At 49.7% G+C, this 22,250-nt stretch overlaps 6 protein-coding genes across 6 annotated transcripts; 4 read left to right on the forward strand and 2 right to left on the reverse strand.

The window, feature by feature from the left end:
• Positions 1-432: 432 nt before the first annotated feature.
• On the forward strand, positions 433-1,963 carry HOO65_030340 (AP-1-like transcription factor; the record flags this gene model as incomplete). Its single annotated transcript, XM_071002153.1, has 5 exons — positions 433-470; positions 520-933; positions 1,217-1,373; positions 1,456-1,805; positions 1,876-1,963. 5 exons carry the CDS (start codon positions 433-435, stop codon positions 1,961-1,963), a joined length of 1,047 nt encoding a protein of 348 aa, XP_070860019.1.
• A 571-nt stretch (positions 1,964-2,534) lies between these two features.
• HOO65_030341 (Eukaryotic translation initiation factor 3 subunit D) lies at positions 2,535-4,549 on the forward strand (the record flags this gene model as incomplete). The annotated part of the gene is made up of 3 exons (XM_071002011.1): positions 2,535-2,730; positions 2,893-4,138; positions 4,261-4,549. The coding sequence occupies 3 exons, from the start codon at positions 2,535-2,537 to the stop codon at positions 4,547-4,549; spliced, it is 1,731 nt and encodes a 576-aa protein (XP_070860020.1).
• Positions 4,550-5,243: 694 nt separating this feature from the next.
• On the reverse strand, positions 5,244-7,988 carry HOO65_030342 (sulfate permease; the record flags this gene model as incomplete). Its single annotated transcript, XM_071001881.1, has 3 exons — positions 5,244-7,313; positions 7,392-7,537; positions 7,706-7,988. The coding sequence occupies 3 exons, from the start codon at positions 7,986-7,988 to the stop codon at positions 5,244-5,246; spliced, it is 2,499 nt and encodes an 832-aa protein (XP_070860021.1).
• A 2,222-nt stretch (positions 7,989-10,210) lies between these two features.
• On the forward strand, positions 10,211-11,984 carry HOO65_030343 (uncharacterized protein; the record flags this gene model as incomplete). Its single annotated transcript, XM_071002080.1, has 3 exons — positions 10,211-10,909; positions 10,966-11,777; positions 11,861-11,984. The coding sequence occupies 3 exons, from the start codon at positions 10,211-10,213 to the stop codon at positions 11,982-11,984; spliced, it is 1,635 nt and encodes a 544-aa protein (XP_070860022.1).
• Positions 11,985-12,515: 531 nt separating this feature from the next.
• HOO65_030344 (hemolysin-III family protein) lies at positions 12,516-14,083 on the reverse strand (the record flags this gene model as incomplete). Its single annotated transcript, XM_071002136.1, has 2 exons — positions 12,516-13,814; positions 13,898-14,083. 2 exons carry the CDS (start codon positions 14,081-14,083, stop codon positions 12,516-12,518), a joined length of 1,485 nt encoding a protein of 494 aa, XP_070860023.1.
• A 2,706-nt stretch (positions 14,084-16,789) lies between these two features.
• On the forward strand, positions 16,790-21,440 carry HOO65_030345 (sphingomyelinase family; the record flags this gene model as incomplete). The annotated part of the gene is made up of 9 exons (XM_071001770.1): positions 16,790-17,139; positions 17,216-17,459; positions 18,157-18,276; positions 18,473-18,502; positions 18,832-18,848; positions 18,887-19,418; positions 19,646-19,874; positions 20,096-21,175; positions 21,394-21,440. The coding sequence occupies 9 exons, from the start codon at positions 16,790-16,792 to the stop codon at positions 21,438-21,440; spliced, it is 2,649 nt and encodes an 882-aa protein (XP_070860024.1).
• Between the last annotated feature and the right edge of the window lie 810 nt (positions 21,441-22,250).

The raw sequence follows: 22,250 nt of genomic DNA on the forward strand, positions 1-22,250 counted from the left end.
CCTAAGACTTCGGCCTCATAGTGTCAAGCCGGCCATATCATCCATTCGCCATGGCCGACCGATTTAATCCCACCGAAATCCCACCACTGCCGCCCCTCCAGGGCATGAATGACTTAACTGTGACCGGGTTTGCTGTCCAGGAAAGGCGCACCAAAGGCAAGTCTCGTCTATCTCCCTTCAAGCTGTAACTGCCAAGTTTTACCTGGTTGCGCGGAGCTTCGTTTTATTGGATGGGGCGCCCATGATTCCATTCCCCAGATTCCATCAATCAACGACCTCATTCGGTGTCCTACCCGCACCATAATAGCTTTCATGCGTCTTGTATTCTCCATTTTCAATATCATCAAGTCTTCTATTCTAACATATAAGTACGCTCATCTAGATGGCCAACCTCCTAAACGTAGAGGCCCTAAGCCTGACAGCAGACCCGCCATGACTCGCCGCCAGCAGCTAAATCGCCAAGCACAGAGGTATCTACACTTTTCCGTCTTTGCACTGCGATCTTCTACATTAGCCCAGGCCAAAGTTGCTCACTATTTCCATTAGAACCCACCGCGAACGCAAGGAGCAGTACATTCGCAACCTCGAAGATGAGGTTCACAAACTTCGTGCCACGCTTCTCGAGAATAGCAAGGAAAAGGAGCTTATAATGAACGTCAACAAAATGCTTCGAAATGTGTTAGCCGACAGCGGCATTCCTCTCCCTCCCCAGGTCGCTAATTCCCTCGCACACGTCGATTCAATGATGATGGCTGATGCCAGAAACATCTCCGACCAAACCAACATGCAGACCTTCACCCCTACGGGACAGACCCCCATAGTCTCTCCTAGTCAGCAAGACGTAACCTCCTACCCAGGTGGAATCCCTGGCGCCCCTTCTATTCCAAGACCCATGCTGGAACAAGAGCAGGCTGGAATCGAATTCGTTCTAACGTACGACAACCAAGACCGGGCTCGCGCCTACCTCTCCCCGCCCCCTCAATGATCGAACACCACTCACTAGCTGGATAATCCGAGATCCATCTTCACTTGACTCAATGATCGATGTAATTATCGAAGCATTTTCATACTGAAATGCTTCCCGGGTTTCCTTCTTACGTGTGTGGACTTCCTCTTTCACTTCCTGCAAACCTGTTCTCTGGATTTCACAACATCTTCTTGTACACTTTTACTGTTGCCTCATGTATTCCGCCACCTTTATTATTTTCGTCTTTAGCATCCATTTGTTCACAATCACCATCACTCTACCCTTCTGCATCACTTCAGATCACGTAGCCGGCCGCTTTTACCCCTCTCCCCTAGACTCGTACATGGGATCCGGTGCCTTTGTGTTCCTTTCCTGGTCACAAAAGCTCAAGAACATGATGGATGTGGTAAGCTAACTTTCTGCTCTTTTCTTCTTCTCCGTCTAGTCTTGAGCGACCTTGCATGGGGCACTTGCCTTTCCTCTTGGAGCGTACTGCCGAATCTCCAGAGCCTATGCCTTGTGGCCACGGTCTAATGTTGTCATGCCCGCCCTATCCTTACTCTAAAATGCCAGAGGGAACCCCGTGGAGCTCGAAATATGTTCCTAACCCTCAGCCACGCTCCGATGCTGAGGGCCAGATGAATCAGATGACTTGGGACTCTTCCCAGAGTGGTTTAGCCAGACTCCTTGCGCTATCCTCCCAGTTTGATCTGGATGGAGAAATCACTCCCGTTCAAGCCTGGAGTCTTATCACTTGCGACGAGCGCTTTGGTCAGCTAACCCGGGAGGACCTTGTCCAGCTTGCGGCTGATCTCGGCGACAAGGTTCATTGCTTTGGGTACGTATTTGCAATTTCTTTCTTCGCTATTTGGGTACGGACAAGTCCATTCTAACTAGTTTATCTACAGCTTTGGTGCCGTTGTCGAAGATTTCGAGGTTCGCGACGCCTTGGAAAACATCCTAGCTCGGCCTCAAATGGCCCGAGCCACTGCCTAGACGCCGATATGGGATATGAACGTGGCTAGTTTGTTTTTATTTACGTGCAAATGGCGATCTGCCAAACTAGGGGGGGGTGTTTCTCGAATAGGCTTGTCTTTCTTTTTGTTTATATCAACGCAATTAACCCAATAACTGTTTTTCTTTTCTCTCCAAGTTTGACTACCCATGCAAAACTTGTCTTCACTAACCTCAAGCTTAATAACCCTAGGCTGTAGATAAGAAGATAAGACAGCTAAGCTATGGTGCATTAGTGCCACACATCACAAACGGGTGGCGCAAGTGGCTCGACTCCACAATTTCGCCCCTCGCCCATCCACATTTTTATGATTCGGGAAAAAATTCAATCATCCCACTATCTTAGGCCCTGCCTTGCATTTGCAGTCCTTGACCGGCCCTTTGAGTACGCGATCCTCGTTGAAGCATTACGGCCCCCTCTTTTTCTGCGACGTCACTAGATTATAGAGGAAACTTCTAGGGCTCTTTTCTATCACTCCCTTTCCCCCTTCATCTTTTGTTTCTCTTTGCCTTTATACCATCATCATAATCCGTCCCCCACCCCGCCGCCATCATGGATTATCTCAAGCTCGCCGAACTGTGCCCCGCCAATGACGGATGGGGTCAGGCTGTTACCACCGGCACCACCCTAAACGGTGTTCCCTATGCGCCCTTCTCCAAAGGTGACAAGCTTGGCCGTATGGCTGATTGGACAAGCGATGGAAAGGATCGTGACGGTCGTGGCAAGCAGTTCAACCGCAATTTTAGAGGTATGCTGCCTTTAGATGCTGCCATATCTTGGCCAGCTAGGGCTACCCAGGCCTCCTTTTTTTTTTCCCTTCATCCCGCCCTGGCCCCTTTGCCCGCCTTTTATTTTTTTCTTGCTTAGCGGTGGTGATTTTATACTAACTACCAATCTTGCTGTGTCATAGATCAGCAGGTGTACGGTGCCAACCATGCCCTCAGCTTCAACGTCCCCGCAACCGAAGACGAGTCGACCTTCTCTGTCGTCAGCAATGTCCGCGATTCTACCAAGTCCAAGTTCGGCCGTGGCGCTGTTTTCACCCGTGGCGGTGGCCGTGGTTCCTCCCGCCTCAACCGTGTCGAGGCCCGACCTGGCCGTCAGCAACTATCCCGCACCTCTCGTGGCGGAGCGTCCGGTGGTTATGGCTACGATCGCGGTGGCCGTGGTGGCAGCAGTGCCCGTGGTGGTGCCCGCCGCTTTGGCTGGAAGGATTACGACCGCCCTGCCCGCAACCGTGATGCCAGCATCACTGTCAAGCCCGAGTGGCAATTGCTGGAGGAGATTGACTTCAACCGTCTGGGCAAACTGAACCTAGATACTGAAGATGGCGAGGATCTGGAGAACTGCGGGTTCCTCTACCACTACGACCGTTCATTCGACAAACCTCCCGCCAAGGGCTCCGAGAAGAAGCTGCAGCCGCTTGACCGCGCTACATATAACGTCACCACCACCTCCGACCCCATTATTCAGAAGCTTGCCGACAACGACGAAGCTACCATCTTTGCCACTGACAGCATCTTGTCTATGCTCATGTGTGCTCCCCGCTCAGTTTACCCCTGGGATATCGTCATTGTTAGACAAGGCAAGAAGATCTTCTTCGACAAGCGTGAGAATGCTGCCCTTGATATGGTCACGGTCAACGAGAACGCTGTCGACAGTCCCCTAGATGCCAATGATGGCAACAAGGATGCCATCAACCAGCCCAGTGCCCTAGCCGATGAGGCCACCTATATCAACCACAACTTTGTCAACCAGGTTGTTATTGAGAAGGACTCTAACAAGGTGTCGATGGAGAGCAGCAACCCCTTCTACAACCCCTCTGAGGAGACCGAGCCTCCGGCCAGCAAGGCCTACAAGTACCGCCGTTTTGATCTGTCGACTTCTGAGGAGGAGCCTGTGCACCTAGTTGTCAGAACCGAGCTGGACGCTGTCATCAAGAGCCCGACTACCGGCGATGAACAGCTGCTGACAGTTAAAGCGTTGAATGAATTCGACAGCAAGGCCGCCGGCAGCGGTGGTGCCCTGGACTGGCGGGCGAAGTTAGCTTCGCAACGTGGTGCTGTTGTCGCCACTGAGATGAAGAACAACTCCTGCAAACTGGCCCGCTGGACGGTACAGAGTATTCTGGCCAACGCCGACCAGATGAAGCTTGGGTAAGTTTCTACACTGCAGCCCCCTCCCCTGACTATAATGTTGACTGCAAGATTCCGTACCTTGTGTAAATTTCGCGCATACCGAGGCCTATACTAACCTTTTCTTTTCCCCTGTTCTCTAGTTTTGTGTCTCGTGCCAACCCTCGCATCAATGACAAACACGTCATCCTGGGCGTTGTCGGCTGGAAGCCGCGCGACTTTGCCCGCCAAATGAACCTGTCGCTGTCTAATGGTTGGGGTATTGTCCGCACTATTGCTGACATGTGCCTCGAGCGCGAGGAAGGCAAGTTTGTTCTAGCCAAGGACCCTAACAAGCCTGTGCTGCGCCTGTACGAGGTCCCCGCGGGCACTTTTGAGGAGGATGACGAGGAGGAGCAGGACGATATTGCCGAGGAGGGCGAGGAGCAGTAGTGGACAGAGTGAAGGCAAAGAAAATGACTAGATGTGCAACTTAGGAGGCAGCCACAGTAAGGCCGGCCAGATACCTATGCATGTGCTTGCTAGTTGCTGCTGAGGCACATCTTTGGGATGCCCCGCCTGCCATTCTATATGCCTTTCTCTCTTGGCCACCGCTGTTGTTTTTCGTTTTCTCCTGCTGGTTTGTTATTGGTTTCTTTATCCTTTGCGTTGGGTTGCTTTCTTGTTTTCTGATTATGCGGTAATATGGCCTTTTTTTCATGAGTTGTCAGAGTTTTCACAAAAATTTGGGGAACTCTAACGAACCTAGAGTACGAATGCGGGAAGCTAGAATGTTCCCGGGTTTTTTCTTGTTAAGAAGACAGCATCTATTTTCTTTCTTGTTGGATGGAAAAGCAAATCTTGTTTATTTCTCTTCACATTTGGCATGGTGTACTACAAGGTGCAAGTCTGTTTTCTATGTGACACTTGTTGTATGTGAGATTGGTAATTTCTGGTATTGATGAGGTAGATCGGACTTTTGGTGTAGAACAAGATAGATGATCACTTTTTTTTCCCCCTTCACTAGCGCAAACAAAAGAAATGCAACATGAAAACTAAAGAAACTCGGGACAATGCAAATAACAAACAGAATAGAAGTCAAACCATAGCGGATCGATCATGTTAGCGCGATCCCTCACTGGCTTGATCATAAGGGCTTGGCTACTCCGCCGTTCTCCTCGGAATGGGCCACACCTTCATACACTTCAGTCCGAGCCTCGACATTGGCGATCGCACTCTGCAAAGCATTCGTTAGGTCAATGTGGAATAACGGCCGATTCAAGCCGTGGACGACTACGCCACGCCGTCTACGGCGCAAGTGAGTCTGGTTGGCTTCTGGAAGCTTGGCTGGCGAGATTGTCTCCTCATCGGGCACGCGCACGGCCGTAACATGATTATTGGCCTCCTTTTCAGCCACCGAAGCGGCAGAGTCGTCGCCGCCCAACTCAGCTACGCTGAAAATAGACTTCCACCGTGACTGCAGGCCGGGTGTTTCAAGGTTCTGCTCGAGTGGGTAGCCAAAGCCCGCAGATGCCAGGGCACGTTTAGTCCAGCGGTTATTGATGCAAGCAATATGCCAGTCAACAGGCTCAGGCGCTGCATAGCGGTCCAGCTGGTTACGTACATCAATAAGCTGCTGCACCGAAGTGATGTCGACGTTGTTGACTGACGAGAAGTCTAGAATGATAGCTTTGAGCGTGGGCTTGCTGGCTTCGTCGTCATCGTCGGCAGGGAGATCTTCATTACGAGCGACGTTCTTGGCTTTTTTCGGGCCCGGGTCGTTCCACGGCCGGTCGCCCGGGTTGGCATATGTTTGTGGAGAAGTGCGGCGTGTTTGCTTGAAGATGGTGCGGGTAAAGTACGATAGCGTGTGGCTAGCATTAGGGTAGTTGAAGCCCTCGGACAGACGGTATATGAAAATACCGGGGTACGGGCTCTCCACGGCAACGACAGGATTAGAGCCATCGCCATGGTTAATCGGCAGAAAGACGTTGCGCACACCAGCGTTAGCAGGCGATGACTTGAAGGTTCCATAGGCACCGACATCGTCCGTGTGGTGCTCCCCAATGACCCGGTCGTTGAGCACGGACTGGATACGCACACGGCCAAGAAAGTCGCCACGGGCCTTGAGAATGCGGAAGAGCATGACAGCCATGGAGATACAGACAGTCGAGTAGATGCCGTTCTCGATGGATGAGAAAATGCTCACAAATACACCAACAAAGAAAATGAGTACCTCGATAGGTGACACGCGCCAGAACTGGTACACAGTGTTGGGGGGAGTGATTAGGTCCATGACGGCGTGGATAATGACGGCTGCCAGGGCTGCCTTGGGAATGTAGAAGAAGACCGCGGGGAGGGCATACACAGCTAGAACAACAACAACAGCCGTAATGACGCTAGCAAAGGGCGTCCGGACGCCAGCCTTGGATTTGATGGCAGTTCTTGAGAACGAGCCGGTAGCCGGGTACGCACCCAGGAAAGGGCCCAGCAGATTAGTCACGCCAATGGCAACCATCTCCTGCGACGGATTTATAGTGTAGTCATTGATGCGACCAAACGACTTGGAAATGGCAATGTGCTCAACCACGAGAACAATTACAGTGGCCGGCAGGTACGAACCAACTACACTGCAGGTATGGCTATTGATGTTGGGCACACCGGCATGCTTGAAACCGCGGGGCACATGGCCAATCAGCTTGAAGGCCGGACTACTTCGCCGGTTGTGGTTGACGAGCCAGCTGATTAGAGTGTACAGAAGGATAACAAACACAGTGCGGAGAGTATTAGTGAAGAAGAGCGAGCGCTTGTGCTGTGGCCACCGCTTGGCCGCGAGGTTGATGCTGGACCGGATGAGGTACAGCAAGACCAAGGCCGTGATACCAATAGCAGCATCCAGTTTTGCAGTGTCCAAGTGCTTGAGAGAGTTAATGAAGACAAGATAGGCTGCATCGCGTGTATCAATGCCGGTGAGACCCATCAACGACGAGAGCTGCCCACTAGCAATGGACAGAGCCGAGCCCGTCATAAACGCAGAAAGGGAGGTCAAGGAGATCAAATCGACGATCCAGCCACAGCGAATCAGGCCAATGAAGCAGATGATCCCGCCAGCGAGGATAGCTAGAGTCCCAGCAACATCAGTAGCGGAGATATCAGGGTGGTTATCCCGGATGTCGACAATGGCATTGCCGACAAGCGTAGACATGACGGCGACAGGCTAGAGTAAGATTAGCCATATTTTTCTCTCTTATGCAAATGGCACCCCTGTGCCAGGTTGCTGGTCGGGGCGACTTACACCGATGGTGATGTCTTTTGACGTAGCAAAGATCCAGTATAATGCAACGCCCATAAACGACGAGTACAGGCCATACTCAGGCGGAAGATTAGCGAGTAAAGCGTAGGCCATGCCCTGGGGCACGACCACAGCACCTATAGTGCAGCCTGTTACAGTGCAGTGTTAGTGGACTACAACGGATTACAGCGGGCTACAGCAGCGGTAGCACAAGGAATACAGGGCAGGGGATGGGAAAGGGCGCCTAAAACAGGGAAAAAGAGAAAACCAAAGTCAAGAGCCCATCGGAGGTCCGTCCGTTTCTCGCCAAGACTTACCGGCCACAAGATCACCGGTCAGCCAGCTCAGGTTATAGAAAGGGGCCCAGTTCAGGAACGGAAATAGGCTGATGACATAGGCCGAGATGTTGCGGCCCGAGGGTACCTGTTCACGTAGCCATTCGACGGTGGTCGGTTCCTCCTCGACAAACGTATCAGTATCGGTCGTGGCAATAGAGAAGACGCTTTCGCCGCGCGTCACGCTGTCGTTGCTGTAGTCATCGAGTTTTATACCGAGAACTTTGGCCAGCATCTGGCCAGCTTTGGCAGATTTTGAGGCCATGGCTAACGGGGGAGAGGATAGACAGAAGAAGAGATACGGTGCGGGGAGAAAGAGTGAGTATGAGCAAAGAAAGGAGGAGAGAAGGGGATGTAGAAGAAAAAGGAGCTCGTGACCGGTGGTGGGCAAATCAAGTGCCACCTTGGGGTCTGGAGAGGGGGAACTGGGCTGGATGAGTGAGTGACTTGGGACTTGAGCCTAGAGCAAGAACAAACCCCCAAATCTCCAAGCTACAGGATAGACAATGAGGACAAAAGAGAAAACAAAGAGGGAGCGGGAAATTTGCAAGCCGCTGCAGGCGGAGGGCCGATAATCATGTTATATACACCCCAAGGACCAGAAGACGTGATGCAGCGTCCCAGCCAAAGCCCACGCAAGGTTTAGCCTTTAGCAAACAAACCAGGCACTAACAAAGCTAAGCAGGGTTTTCCAGCGTCAAGCTGCTTGCAAATTAGAATTAATAAAAATTCCAAGAGAGAGTCTAGCTTTTTCTCCTCGCCCTTGGTCCCAAAGCGGCGGCCAGTAGACTGGAGATAAAATAGGGGCATTTAAGCCTTGTATTTCTTTTTCTTCTCGGCGGTGGAGGAGTCGAGCGGCGATGTCGCCATCGATCCTGCTTAGCTTGGCAACATCAGAAGGGACAGGGACAACCGGCTGTGTATTGCTAATCAAAGGCCTTTGTGTACTAAGTTTGTGCCGGTTATGTCATAGTCGTGGTGGTGGTAGTGGTAGTGGTGGAGTTGGAGATGAAGACACAGGGAGACAGGGAGAGAGCACAGGAGCAACTTGGGGAGAGCATTGAGCAGCAGGATGAGAAAACCACCAGGCACCACAAGCCAAGCTTTCTGCCAAACGCCAGTCAACGGAAAAGCGGCTTTGTCAGACGTGCGCGCGCTCTCCATGCTCTCCTCCTTCTCTTTAGCCCCATCCACAGCTTGTATGCAATCCATGATAGCTGCAAAGCTTTGTCGTCTGCTTCTTCTAGAATCTTGGCTTTGCTCGTCAAAGACTTGGCGGAAGCTTAGCATGTCGTACACGGCTCGACACGCAGAGACAAGAAAGCGACAAGAGACAACGCTATCGCAAAGGGACATGAATACTACCACATTCTAGACCGACTGGTTGCTCTTCTCTCGACATCTCACCCATATATGTCACCATTGCAATCTAGTGTTCCTCTCCATGTTCTTTGGAGGCATATGTGGGTTATCTGCGTCAGCGTCGTAGTATTCCGGACATGCCCTTCGTTGTCGGGCTAATTCTTCATCTTCTCCCTTACCCGTGGCTCATGCTTCGCGCTAACCTTTCACTGCCCTCCCTGCAGCGCCGTTTCGTTGTTCTCGCAATCCAAGCCGGGGTTTGTCTGTCTGATTACAGCCAGTCGAAGTTGATCGGGCCCATCACCTCAGCCTCCTCTCAGCTCGGCTAGACCCAACCAGAGCCTGTCAATGATGAAGAGTGGCATCAGTAGTCCGTCCCATTGCGCCATTGCACTATTGTGGATCATGTCCACTTTTAGCCTTTCAAATACAGTAAGAAAGAGTGCTACCGGCCACCGCCGGTTGTTCCATCGTCTTGTCTTAAGTCATTGGCATATTTGTTGTGGGTAAAAGCCTCGTCGGGAGGCACAACCCTAATGGTGGATATTCACGTAGGGTACCCTTTCTTGCCACCACTAGGGTCTACAGACCCTTGTATCACCCATGAAAATAGAAAACGCGTTCTCGCATGGTGAAAGACGCGCTGCTCCCTTGAGCCTTGTCCAGATCCTTGCAAACAACTTTGTTTATATTGATCGACTGACGTTTTGCATTGCATACACAAAGATAGACACAGAGGGAAGCACATAAATCAAAACAACATACACAAACACATAAAGCCTAGCATAAGCACCAAGATAAAGCGAATACCACGTCAAGACGTATCCCCGTTTAACCCCGCCAAATCTCTTACTATCGCCTCACTGCTGCAGGGAACAAGCGCTGGACGTCCGCCCGCCGTCCTTGCTTGTGTTGAATCAAAGCTTCGTCTGCCAGATACATACATCTCAATCGCGTAGAGAGCAACCACGCCTGGCTTCATACTACCGGCCTAAGGACGGCCCCACCTAGCGGCTCTGAGCCCATATCCTCAAAGACCATTCTGGTTGTCTCTTCAAAAATCCTGGATACTCTTTTCTGCCCCGGCTCCAGGAACCCCTCTACGTCCCCTCTATATCTGCCGCCATGCCTAGTCCAACACGCAACACTCATTCCCCATTTGCGCCGTCCGGTCCCCTAGTTGCCGATATTACTGCTCCGGCACCGCCCCGCACCCAGAGAACCCTGCGAAAGCTCCAGTCAGCTCACAGCCTGGGTGCCAAAGCTTCCACTCAGATATACCCCGCAACGCCTGTTGAAGGTCTACACATCCATCACCAAGTCAGTCAGCCATCGCTCAAGCAACGAAGCTCGCAACTGCCCCAGCCCTCACCCTCTGCCTTCTCCTCAAGCTTCCACCATCAAACGGCCACGCCTCCGCGCCACCAGCTGCACCATCAGGCCTCGCAAAATTTACACTCTTCACGCACCACTTCCCAAGTACCCGCCAACACCCAACCACAGAAACAAAAGCAATTGCCGCAGCTACAGTCCTCGCCACTGGCTCGTAATGGCTCACCACAGAAGAAAGATGCAGCCTCTCTATCAGGCATGTCCCCATTGAGCAGACGTACACGTGCAAATAGCGATGCGAATGGCACTGTGCATCCACTCGACTCGAGTCCGCTCACTAGAAAACCTAAGCGACCGCAGTACGCAAATCTTGGCATGTCCATACAGGCTATTGTACGGGATGGACCGCCTGATGGCGACTATCTTGGCACACTGGAGACGGCTCGATACAAGATACTGGAGGAGGGGATTAAGAGTGACAGTGACGGCATGGTAAGTCTGACTGGTCCATTTTTGGCGCAAAGCTAGCCCGCTAACCTACGCAACAGTCCTCGGTCCGCATCTATGCGTGGCTCATTCTCCTTAATACCCCGATTATGGCAACCGACGATTACCTCGCATTAATACACCGTGGAGCTTCTCCAGCGTACGCAAAAATCCGCAACGACACTTTTCGCACCCTCACTACCGACCCGCTCTTCCGCCGCCGTGTCAGTGAGGCCAGCCTGATTCGGCTTCTCAATGCAATTGCCTGGCGGCTGCATGATGGCCGCGAGAAAACTCGCCGCGAGCGTTCCTCGCTTGCTGGTGGCAGTACCATTGGAAATTTTATTGGGACCGGAGATATCGCCGAGTCCAGCCCTGGCACCGACTCGTCCGTACATTCATCTCCAGCAGCTAAGAACCGAGCACGTGCTCTTACACTTACTACCGAAGGTTCGGAGCAAAACGTCATGCCTGAGCCCGGAACGTATGTGCAGGGTATGAACGTGCTCGCTGCTCCATTCTTGTATGCGGCGCGTAGTGAGGCCGAGGCATTCACTGCCTTTTACGCGCTGCTTACACGCGAGTGCCCTGGGTATATCCGCGGTGCTATGGAGGGTGTGCATCGTGGGTTGGCATTAGTTGACAAGGTATTAGCCATTGTAGACAAGCAACTCAGCAGCTATCTGCTCAGTCGTAGTCTGCGTGCCGAAATCTACGCCTTCCCATCAGTATTAACACTCAGTGCTTGCACACCGCCCTTGCCAGAAGTTCTCAAGCTCTGGGACTTCTTGTTTGCTTATGGCCCTCACCTGAATATTCTCTGTATCGTGGCGCAGCTGTATATCATGCGCGACCAGATCCTAGCGTCCCCTACGTAAGTGAAATTTGTCTGGATGTGGCTCTACTTCAAATTTCCATTCAGTTGGTTGCTAACATTTCTAATCAATGTCTAACCAGGCCAAGTAATCTTCTTCGCTCCTTCCCTGCCTTGCAAGCTGAGCAGATCAAAAAGCTTACGATCTCCTTTGTGCAGAGGATCCCGCGAGACATGTACGCCGAGATCGTAGACCACGCGCGTTAATTCCTGCGGTTAATACTTGCCTCGCCTTTTCTTTTCTCCTAAAGCACACTTCTTCCACCCAACTTGGCATTCGTAAATCTACAAATCTGCGTTCATTTAGCTTGTTTCTTGTTTCTTGTTTCCTCTTTGCTATTTCTGTGCCTATGACTGTGCCACATGGGCTTATTTTATGTTTATCCAAATCCCCCCCCCCCTTTTATGTAGGCTCAATGCCCTTAATGACGTCACATGAACAACAAAAAGCTGGAAACTAAAAAGGAGAAAAAGAAAATTTTGTGATAAAAATGCTACATTCTTTTATGACGTAAAAGGTTATGATTGATACGTAAAGGATAGGTTTGGGAAGATATGATCCAGTGAATGAATGTATATGACACGAAAAAAAAAAAAAAGAAAAGAAAAAAAAAAGGCAACAAAAAAAAGAAAGACCACCACTTTTGTTCTGTTCGTTCCACGTAGCTCAAGATTTTTCTTCTTCCTCCCTTTTCTTCCTCTTCTTTTCTTGTATGTTCAGTTTGAGGAGGTGGCTAGCTAGTACACAGGCACGGGACATCCGCCCTCGGCTCGCGCAAAGGCATTGGAGAAGAACTCCTGCATAGCCACATAGTGGAACAGGATGCCGCCCAGCACGGCAAAGTGCCACAGGTTGTGACTGCCACCAACATAGTCGAACATGCCCGGGTACCAGCACTCAGGGATTTTGCTCGCGTACACCAATGCACCAAAAAAGTAAACCATAAGTGACGAGAAGATAGGCTTGTAGAACTCATAGACAAAGTCTGCGCCGTGCGTGTAGTTCAGCTGCAGTACGGGTAAGAAGCCAGTGAGGGCTAGACCAGCAAAAAATGCCACGCGCAGCCAGGCCATGTCCTGTTTATTAAAATATGGGTGCCACGGCATGATGACACCCCCGAGACCTAGAAGACCTGTTGTGGTCATATAGGTCCAGCGGCTGGTAGGGTCACAGTAAAAGACGGTCCATTCGGTGGTGGCGATAGAGGCTGCAATAAGGACGCTGATGCCAGTGTAGTCGATGCAAGCAAAGATGGAAATGGCGTTGACGTCGGCAACTGCATTCATGGTATGCCAGATGGTTGAGCAAGCGAGCGTCAGGCCGGCAGTGAAAAAGAAAGAGGCAGCAATAATCACATCAGTAGTGCTACTGTTCTGAAAGTTGTGGCTCATGGGGTAAAAATAAAAGGCGATTGCGAGCACAACAACGAATCCGACAGCATGGGACCAGATATTTATGGTCTCATTTGATAGGCCAAACATGCTACGCACACAGTCGACTTTGCTTTCAGTGAAGCGGTAGCCAGACTGGATGTGGGGGTTGATACGCCATGGAATTGGCAAGTCCTCGTACAAAATCAAGCCTTGTTCTCGTGCGCGGGTGACAGCGCGCTGGATGGCGTCCTCTAGAGACTCTGCAGCATGAATTGCACTCTGCAGGCCCTCATCCATAATACGCAAGGATTCATCCATCAGCTGGCCGGCAGCAGAAGCAAGGCCCTGCTCCCGCATTTTATGCGCCCGGTTCTCAAAGTCGTTGAGCATTTCGTCTAGGAGCTCAATGGCGACCTTGGCCTTTTCATTCAGAGATTCCGCTGCAGACATAGCCTCGTGGCACCCTGCCTCGATAGTGTCAACCATGACTTGCAATCTTCTGCGACCAGCGCCAATCATCTCCTCCGAAGCAGCGGCACAGCGGTTACGGACGGTCTTGAGGGTGTCGAGAGCGATGGAGATGCTTTCGTCGAGATCGGGCTCGACATAGTGGCTTTCAATGTACTGTAGACGTCGATCAAGCTCATCGAGGAAGACATCGACCTGGAGAAGGCGGAGTAGAGTAGTAGATGTTAGACATGTAGTTGTATGATAAGTTAGTAGCTAGTAGCTGTACTGTGCCATACCTTTAGCAAAAGATTATCCTCGCCGTCTATAATATTGCGCATAAGCGACATACGCCGCCGTTGCACGAATAGCGAATGTCGGCGACGTTGGTGTGCTGAAGATGTAGAAAAGTCTGGTGGCTGTAAGCTGGAACTGCAGGCGTCGTCACGGCACATTTCGGTGATGATATCGGAGGGCAACTCCATGTTGGTGACGGCGGTGGCAGACGTGGACTCTAAGGCTGGCATATGTGGAAGAGTGAAGGAGGACGCAGGAAGTAATAAGGACAGTGGCTTTATAATGTAACTCGTCAATCTTCCAAGGGACAACAGCGATAGTCTCCTGTCTTGTCTCGGTTTGGCTTAGATTTAATGACCAATGACTGGTGATTGGCGATGCTTATATTCTAGTAGAGCAGTCCTCTATAAGCCAGTGCGATAGACAGGAGGGCTGTGTAGGATAAGACTTCTGTTTCTCCCAAGCTATACTGGCAAAAAAAGAGTGAAAAAAGAGGTTATTGGTGATGAACCTGTGATAATCTGGAAGAGAACACCGGAAAAAAAAAAGATAATAGTCGAGAAGAAAGAGAGGAAGGGGAGACGTAGAGGGAAAGAGGGATGAAGAGACCGGGTATGGCTTGCTCTCGTTATTGTGGTTGAAGAAGAAATAAAGAAGGAAAACAACCGAGATCAAAGACCAAAGCAAGACGTGCTATGTGCATGAAAACAATTGAAACGAAAAGTAAAAAAAAAAAAAAGCACCGGCCAAGAGAAGAGGAAGCCAAGAAAAGAAAAGGATTGGTTTGATGGGGGAAATAGAGATGGAGATAATAGATAGCACAAAGACGATCAATCATACGTGCAAAATGAAACTCATGCTGTGATCAACCACTGCAAATCAGTATCGGGACAAGCCCAAATCAACTGACCACCTCTATAGACGTAGCGTTCCAGGGGGGCCTTGTCCGTCAAATGCACTTAGAAATATAGCGACAAAGTTGCCCTGTAATATCTTTCCCCTGTAGCATCCACTAGGCCTGTATAGCTTTTTTTCGACTTGGAAACCGGCTTGCTCTGCCAAGCTTGGAGCTTGCCTCATTCTGGCCATTGCTCCTTTCTTTCTTTCTTCCTTCCTTCCTACCCCTGCACAGTTGTTGCCCTTTCTTCTTGCCCATTTTCGTTCTTTAGCGGTTGAGCCCTAATCCAAGCCCTGAAGGAAAGAGAAAAACAGCCCGCCCCTCTTCCCCCTCCCCCACTACCCATCACCAAACAGACCAATAGGCGCAAGGCTCTTGACCCTGTGGGCTCCGTTTTCTACCGCCTCTTCCCCCGAAAGATACACTGAAGACAACACTCCAATAAACGACTTGGCTTCTTGTATCAAGTTGTCTCCATGACGAAGGAAATAGCCGGGGATACCCCCCTTGAATCTCTATCGCTCTCCGCCTGGTTTCCTCTACCATTTGCGGGCTGCAGGCTGCGGGTAAACATATCAACATGCGTTACTGCTGGTGTTACCGCTGGACATGAAACTTCCGTTTGTACATTTTTGACATGAGGCTCTCATTGCTATCCCCTTTTCATTTTTCCTGTCTTACTTGGTGGCCCTTTTAGTGACAGTTTATTTTCTTACTGCGAGTGCTGACGTTGCGTTGTGGCTGAAAACTAGCTTACTATCCTATCCGTCTTCCGGCTTTCACCTTAATCCTTAACCCTTGGCTCTCAACTTCATGACCGCCCAAGCATCCATCCATCTTGTCCCCCCCCCCTCCCCCACACCTAGCCGACACGGTGTGTCCTGTTCCTTTCAACGCCCTTGTCATTGCTCTTTCTTGCTTCTCTCCTACATGTCTTTTATCCAATGCCCAAGACCCAAGGCTCGCTTCCCCAACCAGCAGCATGAGCGCTATATCTGCACCTACATGCCTGGCCCATAACAATAAACATTAACATTAAAAAAACAAAGACCCTCTTCCTTCCTTATTCCTTTCTTCCTTCCTTCCTTTTCCCATGCAGTCTCTCGTCTCTCTCCTCAACAACTCTCTTCCTCATACAAATCTAAATAAGCCTTTGCTTGAACTGCGTGTTGTATTTTGCCGTTCTTTTTTCCGGATCAGTAACACCACTTCCCCCGGGCTGTGTTGCTGCTACTCGCACTTGCTAATATAATGTCTTATTCTCTAGTGCACAAAATATCTAAACACCCCCTACACATAACATACATGCACCCCTCGATTTCCCCCAACTTACTTGATTTAGCTTAATTTTCCAGCCTTTGATCGTACAGTTGTAAACAATGCGCATCTACTTTGCATAACAATCGTAAAACGTCTATACTAACCCTGAGCAATATGTGAAGTTAACCCTTGACCAAGCCTTTGGGATTCTGTGGAGGCAAGGCTTTTGGGCACCCTGATGGCCTCTCTTTTAAGACCGGTCTACGGTGATCCCTAGTTGTCGGCCCCAAGCTATGTTTTTCTTAAGCCCGCTCAAACATATCATTCCAAACTACGTGCACAGAGACCGTCTCTCTAGAGTCATCAGGGCGCTGCTTTAGGCTGGTCTGCTGATATATCCGTTCGTCGCAAAAAAAAAAAAACATGTTTTAAATCTCAAAGCTACCTTTTTCACCATGTTTTCATATGAGTGTAAAATGAAAACACGCTATATTTTCACACAAAACACTAAAGTGTATCCATAACAGTGGGCTTCTCTTTTTTTTACACAAGGCTGAACTTTGCGCACTACGACATGATTATCGGTACTCTCTAGGCTAAATCATATGGATACTGCCATTTGGGCTTCATGATATTTCTATTTTGCTTGCCAAAGTATCAGTTCTCTTCACTCCCGCGAAATCTTTTTGTTCATCTAATTCCCATTTGATACCAGCCATCTCCCATCCCATCAACCATGGGCGTCAAAGTCATCAACGATTCTGGGCTCACAAGTACCATTGACATTTCAACCCAGGCACAGCATGTCGCCCAACAGTTAGCCCAAGTGCTAGAAGCCTCTCTTGCCAGCGACAGTGGCCCCTCGGATCAAGACAAAGCTTCTCTCATAACCATGTACCAGGAGCTTGATAGCGAGCTTGCGCGCTTAAGAACCCTGAACCGCTCTGCCGTTATCACCGCCCGCGAAACAAAGGCACAAACCGCCGAGGCCCGTCAAGAAGTGGATAGATTATATCTACAGTTGCAGAATCTTTATTATGAGCAGCGACATCTTCGGGGCGAAATAGAGGCGTGTAACTCATACGAGTATGCTTCCCTCCATCAACACCAGTTAAACTATCTATCTCCCTTTCTTCTCAAACTAACACGGTACACTCCCTAGTCACTCATATCAGAAGCTACCCCTCATGCCTGTAGAGGAGTTCATAGCTTTGTACCCTGAACATGCTAATGCCGATGAAGATTCACTCATGGTTGCGCGAATAGACCATGAGCGCGCCGAGCGAGAAAGCCTAGAACAACAGCGTCAGGAACTCCTCAAGCGCAAACAAAAGCTTATTGCCGACAATAAAAAGCGCGCAAACGATTTGGCAAACTTGGATACCAACCTAGAAAAGTTCATTGACGTAAGTATCCTCACCTACGCTACGTGGAGTTTGATACTAACAAAACGCTCTTATTTTAGGCTGCGAAACCTATTCAAAAACTTTTTGAGAATGTCGCTTAATTTTTCATGCAGTGATTCATAGCCTCTAGCGGTAAAGAGCGGCGGCGTGTGTTCCCTTGTTTCTTGCTTAGCTCGTACCAGTCGAGCCTGCTCAAATTGCGTGTTGAGAGCTTGAACTTCTATCCTAATTTCCCAGCCGTAATTGAAGTATTATGTTAGCATACTCTTGTATATGGTACATGAGTCTGGACTCAAGTCAAAATAACTCAGTTTCATGTGTAGCAGCGTCGTTTGCATTCAGGTGTACCAGAATCTGTGTAACAACATAAGAATAGGGTTAATAGTAACCCTTATAAATGTAGGTTCTACAAACTATGTGTGCTATTTTGATCTCAACAATGGGATGACTGAATATGAGACTAAGTCGATATTTCCCATACGCTTTTCGTACTACAATTCAGGTACATGGCGCTCAATAAGCTAACACAGACGACATAGAAAACTAAAACGTAGTCAACATGCGCGACAGTGAGATAGAGATTAAGGACACTATTATTGATGAGATACATCGATTAGCGGACGACTCTAGCTAAAGAGATTGCAGCTGAAATGTAGATTATTGTCTCCCATTACGAATTCTCGGCAATTAGGAGTAGTGGGGGCTCATTAGAGCTGCTTTTGCATGGGACCGACAAGTTGAGTTCTTGATGAAGGCAGAAGAGTACGACACATTGCGACCCCAGAATAGAACCGATACATCAAGATGCAACGCTGAGGTATGGAAATCCGAGTCTATATAAGTGTTTTACATACATGATGTACTTATACTTGACCTGGTGTTTCCTTTTTCTTCTTTTACTTGGAATATTCCTTCTCGCCTGAATACATTTGCTGTGCGCTCACATATTGCGTTAGGGCTTGGTTTCATCTGTAGTTACGATATTCGGACTTGATTTCTTATCTATATTCTAGGGCCTTCGATGGGATATCTTCACCGGTGCCGTGCGTGCATTTTTGCTCTTTCCGTTTCTATAAGCTAGCTCTATGCACATTTTTCTTTAAACTGTAGATGGCCTTTTGTCAAACTTGTGTAAAGATAAACTCGTCGTTTCGCATATTCTCTTCTTTGATCAGTGTCTATTACGTAGCTGCTAAGACATTTAACAAGCTTAGTTCTGCTCGACTGCTTTGTGAGCATGCTATCCGTCCGTCCCCGCTTTACCTTGTGATTTGCTCTAACATGACTTGTTTTAGTGATAATACCTTCGGGCGCCTCTGAATCTCATCTGCGATTTGCCCGTATTAGGGCTCTTTTAACATGGCCGTGCTAGAGTGGTGTACCCGTCGCGTAGGTGGCCTGTCCTGGATACTACTGATCATTATCAGTGCCTACGTCTTACTTGAAGAGTCCAAGGTCAACTCGCCTTCTATGGGTTCTTCGAGTCCGGTAGGCTTGAATAGGCCTGAGAAGGCGGTAGAAGTGCCTCATAAAGGAGCCGGGGCTTGGACTGTGGTTTGGGCTTACTACTGCCTTGCTTTGCACGCCATGGTTGCGGCATTTCCTATTCGTGCCTGCTACGCCATTTCGAGCATTACAAAGGCAATCCGCCAGCGCACCAGAACTTATACGGTATCGACAGCCTCCAAGTTCCCAACCGATCGACGAGGCTCTTGTATTTCTCTCAACAGTTTTGGCTCTTCAACTTTGGTGTCCCCTACAGTACTATCGGATTCTTCACACACTTCATCGAGTAGTGAAAGTACTGATGGGGATTTTCAGCCGGGTCTTTGCGAAGAAGAAGCACTGAGTCATGTGATCCACGCAATTATCGTGCCCAACTATAAGGAGGAAATGGAAACGCTGCGTGAGACTTTAGATGTTCTGGCATCTCATCCCCTAGCATCTTTTTCATATGATGTAAGTCTACGTGCAAGTATTATGAAATTTCATCTTGAAGGGCAGAAGAGCATACGATAAAGCAAGAATGGGGTACTGGATTTCCGTTCCATACTTGCTGCTATCCTAGATTCGCCTTCCCAGTGGTTGAGATTGGTTTTGCACAGCTATCATCATCTATCTAGCTTATGCCTGCGAGGTGAAGTGCATATTCGTCGCGCAAAACTACGACTAACTGGTAGGTATAGATTTATCTTGGAATGGAGCAGCGTGAGGCCGAGGCTGAGCAAAAGGCCACCGCTCTTGTCAAGGAGTATTACCACAAGTTCCGCAGAATGGCATATACCATGCATCCAACTGATGTCGCTGGCGAGTCAGCCGGCAAGGGTAGTAATGAGGCGTGGGTTGCACGTGAGCTCAGCCAAAGTTACTATCCTTTAACAGCTCGGAAGAATGTTATTGTGACTGGGATTGATGGTAAGATAGGTCGTATTCCTGAATTTAAAGCTCTCTGGCGGTGTCTATCACTTTGTCACCTCGTTCTTTTTGCCGCAGAGACAACTGACATGTACACTTTTGGTGCTGAATTAAGCTAGGGGGGCAAAAACAGCTCCACCAAAAAGCTTGTTTTGACAGCTGCCTTGATGGCTCATTAATATCAGGAAAGACAGTATGCTAACTACACCCGCTTTATTTAGCCGACTCTCATATCGCTGCAGACTATTTCAACCACCTAGATGAAATGCATACTGCCTATCCTGAGACCGCGGCCACCACCCTCTATGCAGCGCCAATCATATTTGATCGAAATGCTGATAGCGTTCCAGGCATCGTGCGAGTTGCTGATATTTTGTGGTGTGCTGGCGGAATTTCTGGCCTGTACTGCGGCTCTACTGTAGCTCCGCCTACATCAGTGTATTCTCTTCCGCTTCAACTCATTGATCGTGTGGGCGGCTGGGATAGTGACTGTGAAGCTATTGGTGAGGACCTTCACATGTATTTAAAATGCTTGTTTGCGCTGAATGGCAACTTGACCTGTCGCACAATCTTTAGTCCTGTCAGCCAAACTAATGTCAGTGGCAATGGAAAGGGGAAAGGTCTTCGTGGCTTGAAATGGGATACTGAAGCACGGTACAAGCAGGCTTTGCGGCACATGTGGGGATCCCTAGACTCTGGTTTTGCGCTACGTCAAATTTTTGAATTGTGGCGTGAACGAAATCATACTTCTCGAGCCTTCCGGCCGCTTCACACGGCTTTAGGAGATGATTCTGACAGCTTTGTTCCACTAGGAGAAAAAGAGGGCCATGTTGAGAGTGGTATATTTTCCGACATTACACACGACACACTCAAACCTGTTGACTGGAGGTGTATTTTAGTCATGGTCCACCGGATGTTTGAGGCTCATTTCCTGCCCTTGCATATGACTATCATGGTGATTGCATCGGCGTTGTATGTTTGGATCGCCAAGGACAGTGGTGATATACACAACATCGACTGGATCTTTCAAGTCACAGGCCTTCTCCGCGGATTTGGCTTCTTTGGAGTGGTGTTGTACATGTTATTGTACGAGTCGTTCCATACACTCTGCGTCACCAACCGGCAGCGAGAGATGATGGATGTTGGTTTGGCCGAGGGCATGCACTTTTCTTTTCGGTCATGGCGTAGGAATATCTGGGACTATGGCCTGGCCCCGGTTGTTGCCCCGATGTTCGGCTCAGTGCCCTGTGCTCAGGCACAACTAATGCACTTTTGGACACTGGACTTAGCCTATTCAGTGAGTAAGAAGATTACCCGCAAGAGGTTAAAGGTCCCGGGCGAAGAAGTGTATTTGTATTGTATTGTATTATTTTACGTCTACCTACCAATTATTTCGCGGTAATACGACGGCATATTCCGGACAGGAGCCGTTGGCTGATGTCAGCTTCCCGTGACTCCTCCTGGGCGGTCAGCAATTGCAGGTTTGCTTGGATTTCGAGCGCCTCCTATGACTTTTTAGGGTCCGGCGCTTGGGCCAGGATGGCTCTCTGTCCAGCATTGCCCTAGGGCGTGCCTGCGGGGTTCCAGGTATTTTTGGTCTGCGACGACCGCGTGTAATCTAGTCTAAAAGGCCGCCGGCTTTCAGCACGGGGGGTAGGCCCCGGCAGAGTACAGCGGTTTTGTCCTTCCGTATGCATGGCTGCTGCCGCATCATTTTTAATATTTTTCCCGTTCTGCTGGTGGTTGGTAGCAGAGCTCCCTCCACACCTTCACACGGAGCCCTCCTCGACATCTCCTTCCTGTCCTGCAAACGTTTCCTCGTCCTATCTCTTCTCTCTTCCCCTTCCATTCTCCCTCAACTTCGCCCTCCTCGTCCCCTTCTTCGTTGTTGCCCTTGCTGTCGTGGAGTTGGTTGTGTCATCCTAGGCTGCCCTTGTTGTGGTCGCTCCCCTGTAGTCTGCGGTGGCAGTGACCTGCCTCTACGCGTTTCTTGAGGGGGGCTGCCTCTGTGGTGTCCAGACAGCTCAGCTCGGGCTCGGGTTGTTGTTTCTCTTTAAGGAGCATCAGGTTGCGGCGAAGCACGTTGGCGACATAACTTGTCGCTTTCGTGTTTTTAAGGAGCTTGTCCGCGAACCTTTGGCTCCATGGTCTGGGTAGTGCCTTGCAGGTCCACCAGTGTCCTCGTTCCTTGGCTTGGTTGCAGGCTCTGCATCCAAGTGGGCAGTTGTGTCCCCATCGCTCGTGGTATCTGTCGAAGTCTCCATCGCCAGTTCTAGCCGCGAGGATATGGCCCAGCTCTATTCGAGTCAGCCCTTTGTAGCGGGAGTTGCGGAAGGGTGGTTCAGTGGGGACGCCGGTTCCAAGCGGACGGTATCC

The sequence above is a fragment of the Ceratocystis lukuohia genome, assembly GCF_044167205.1.
Source record: "Ceratocystis lukuohia strain C4212 chromosome Unknown Supercontig3_pilon, whole genome shotgun sequence".
Classification (NCBI taxonomy): domain Eukaryota; kingdom Fungi; phylum Ascomycota; class Sordariomycetes; order Microascales; family Ceratocystidaceae; genus Ceratocystis; species Ceratocystis lukuohia.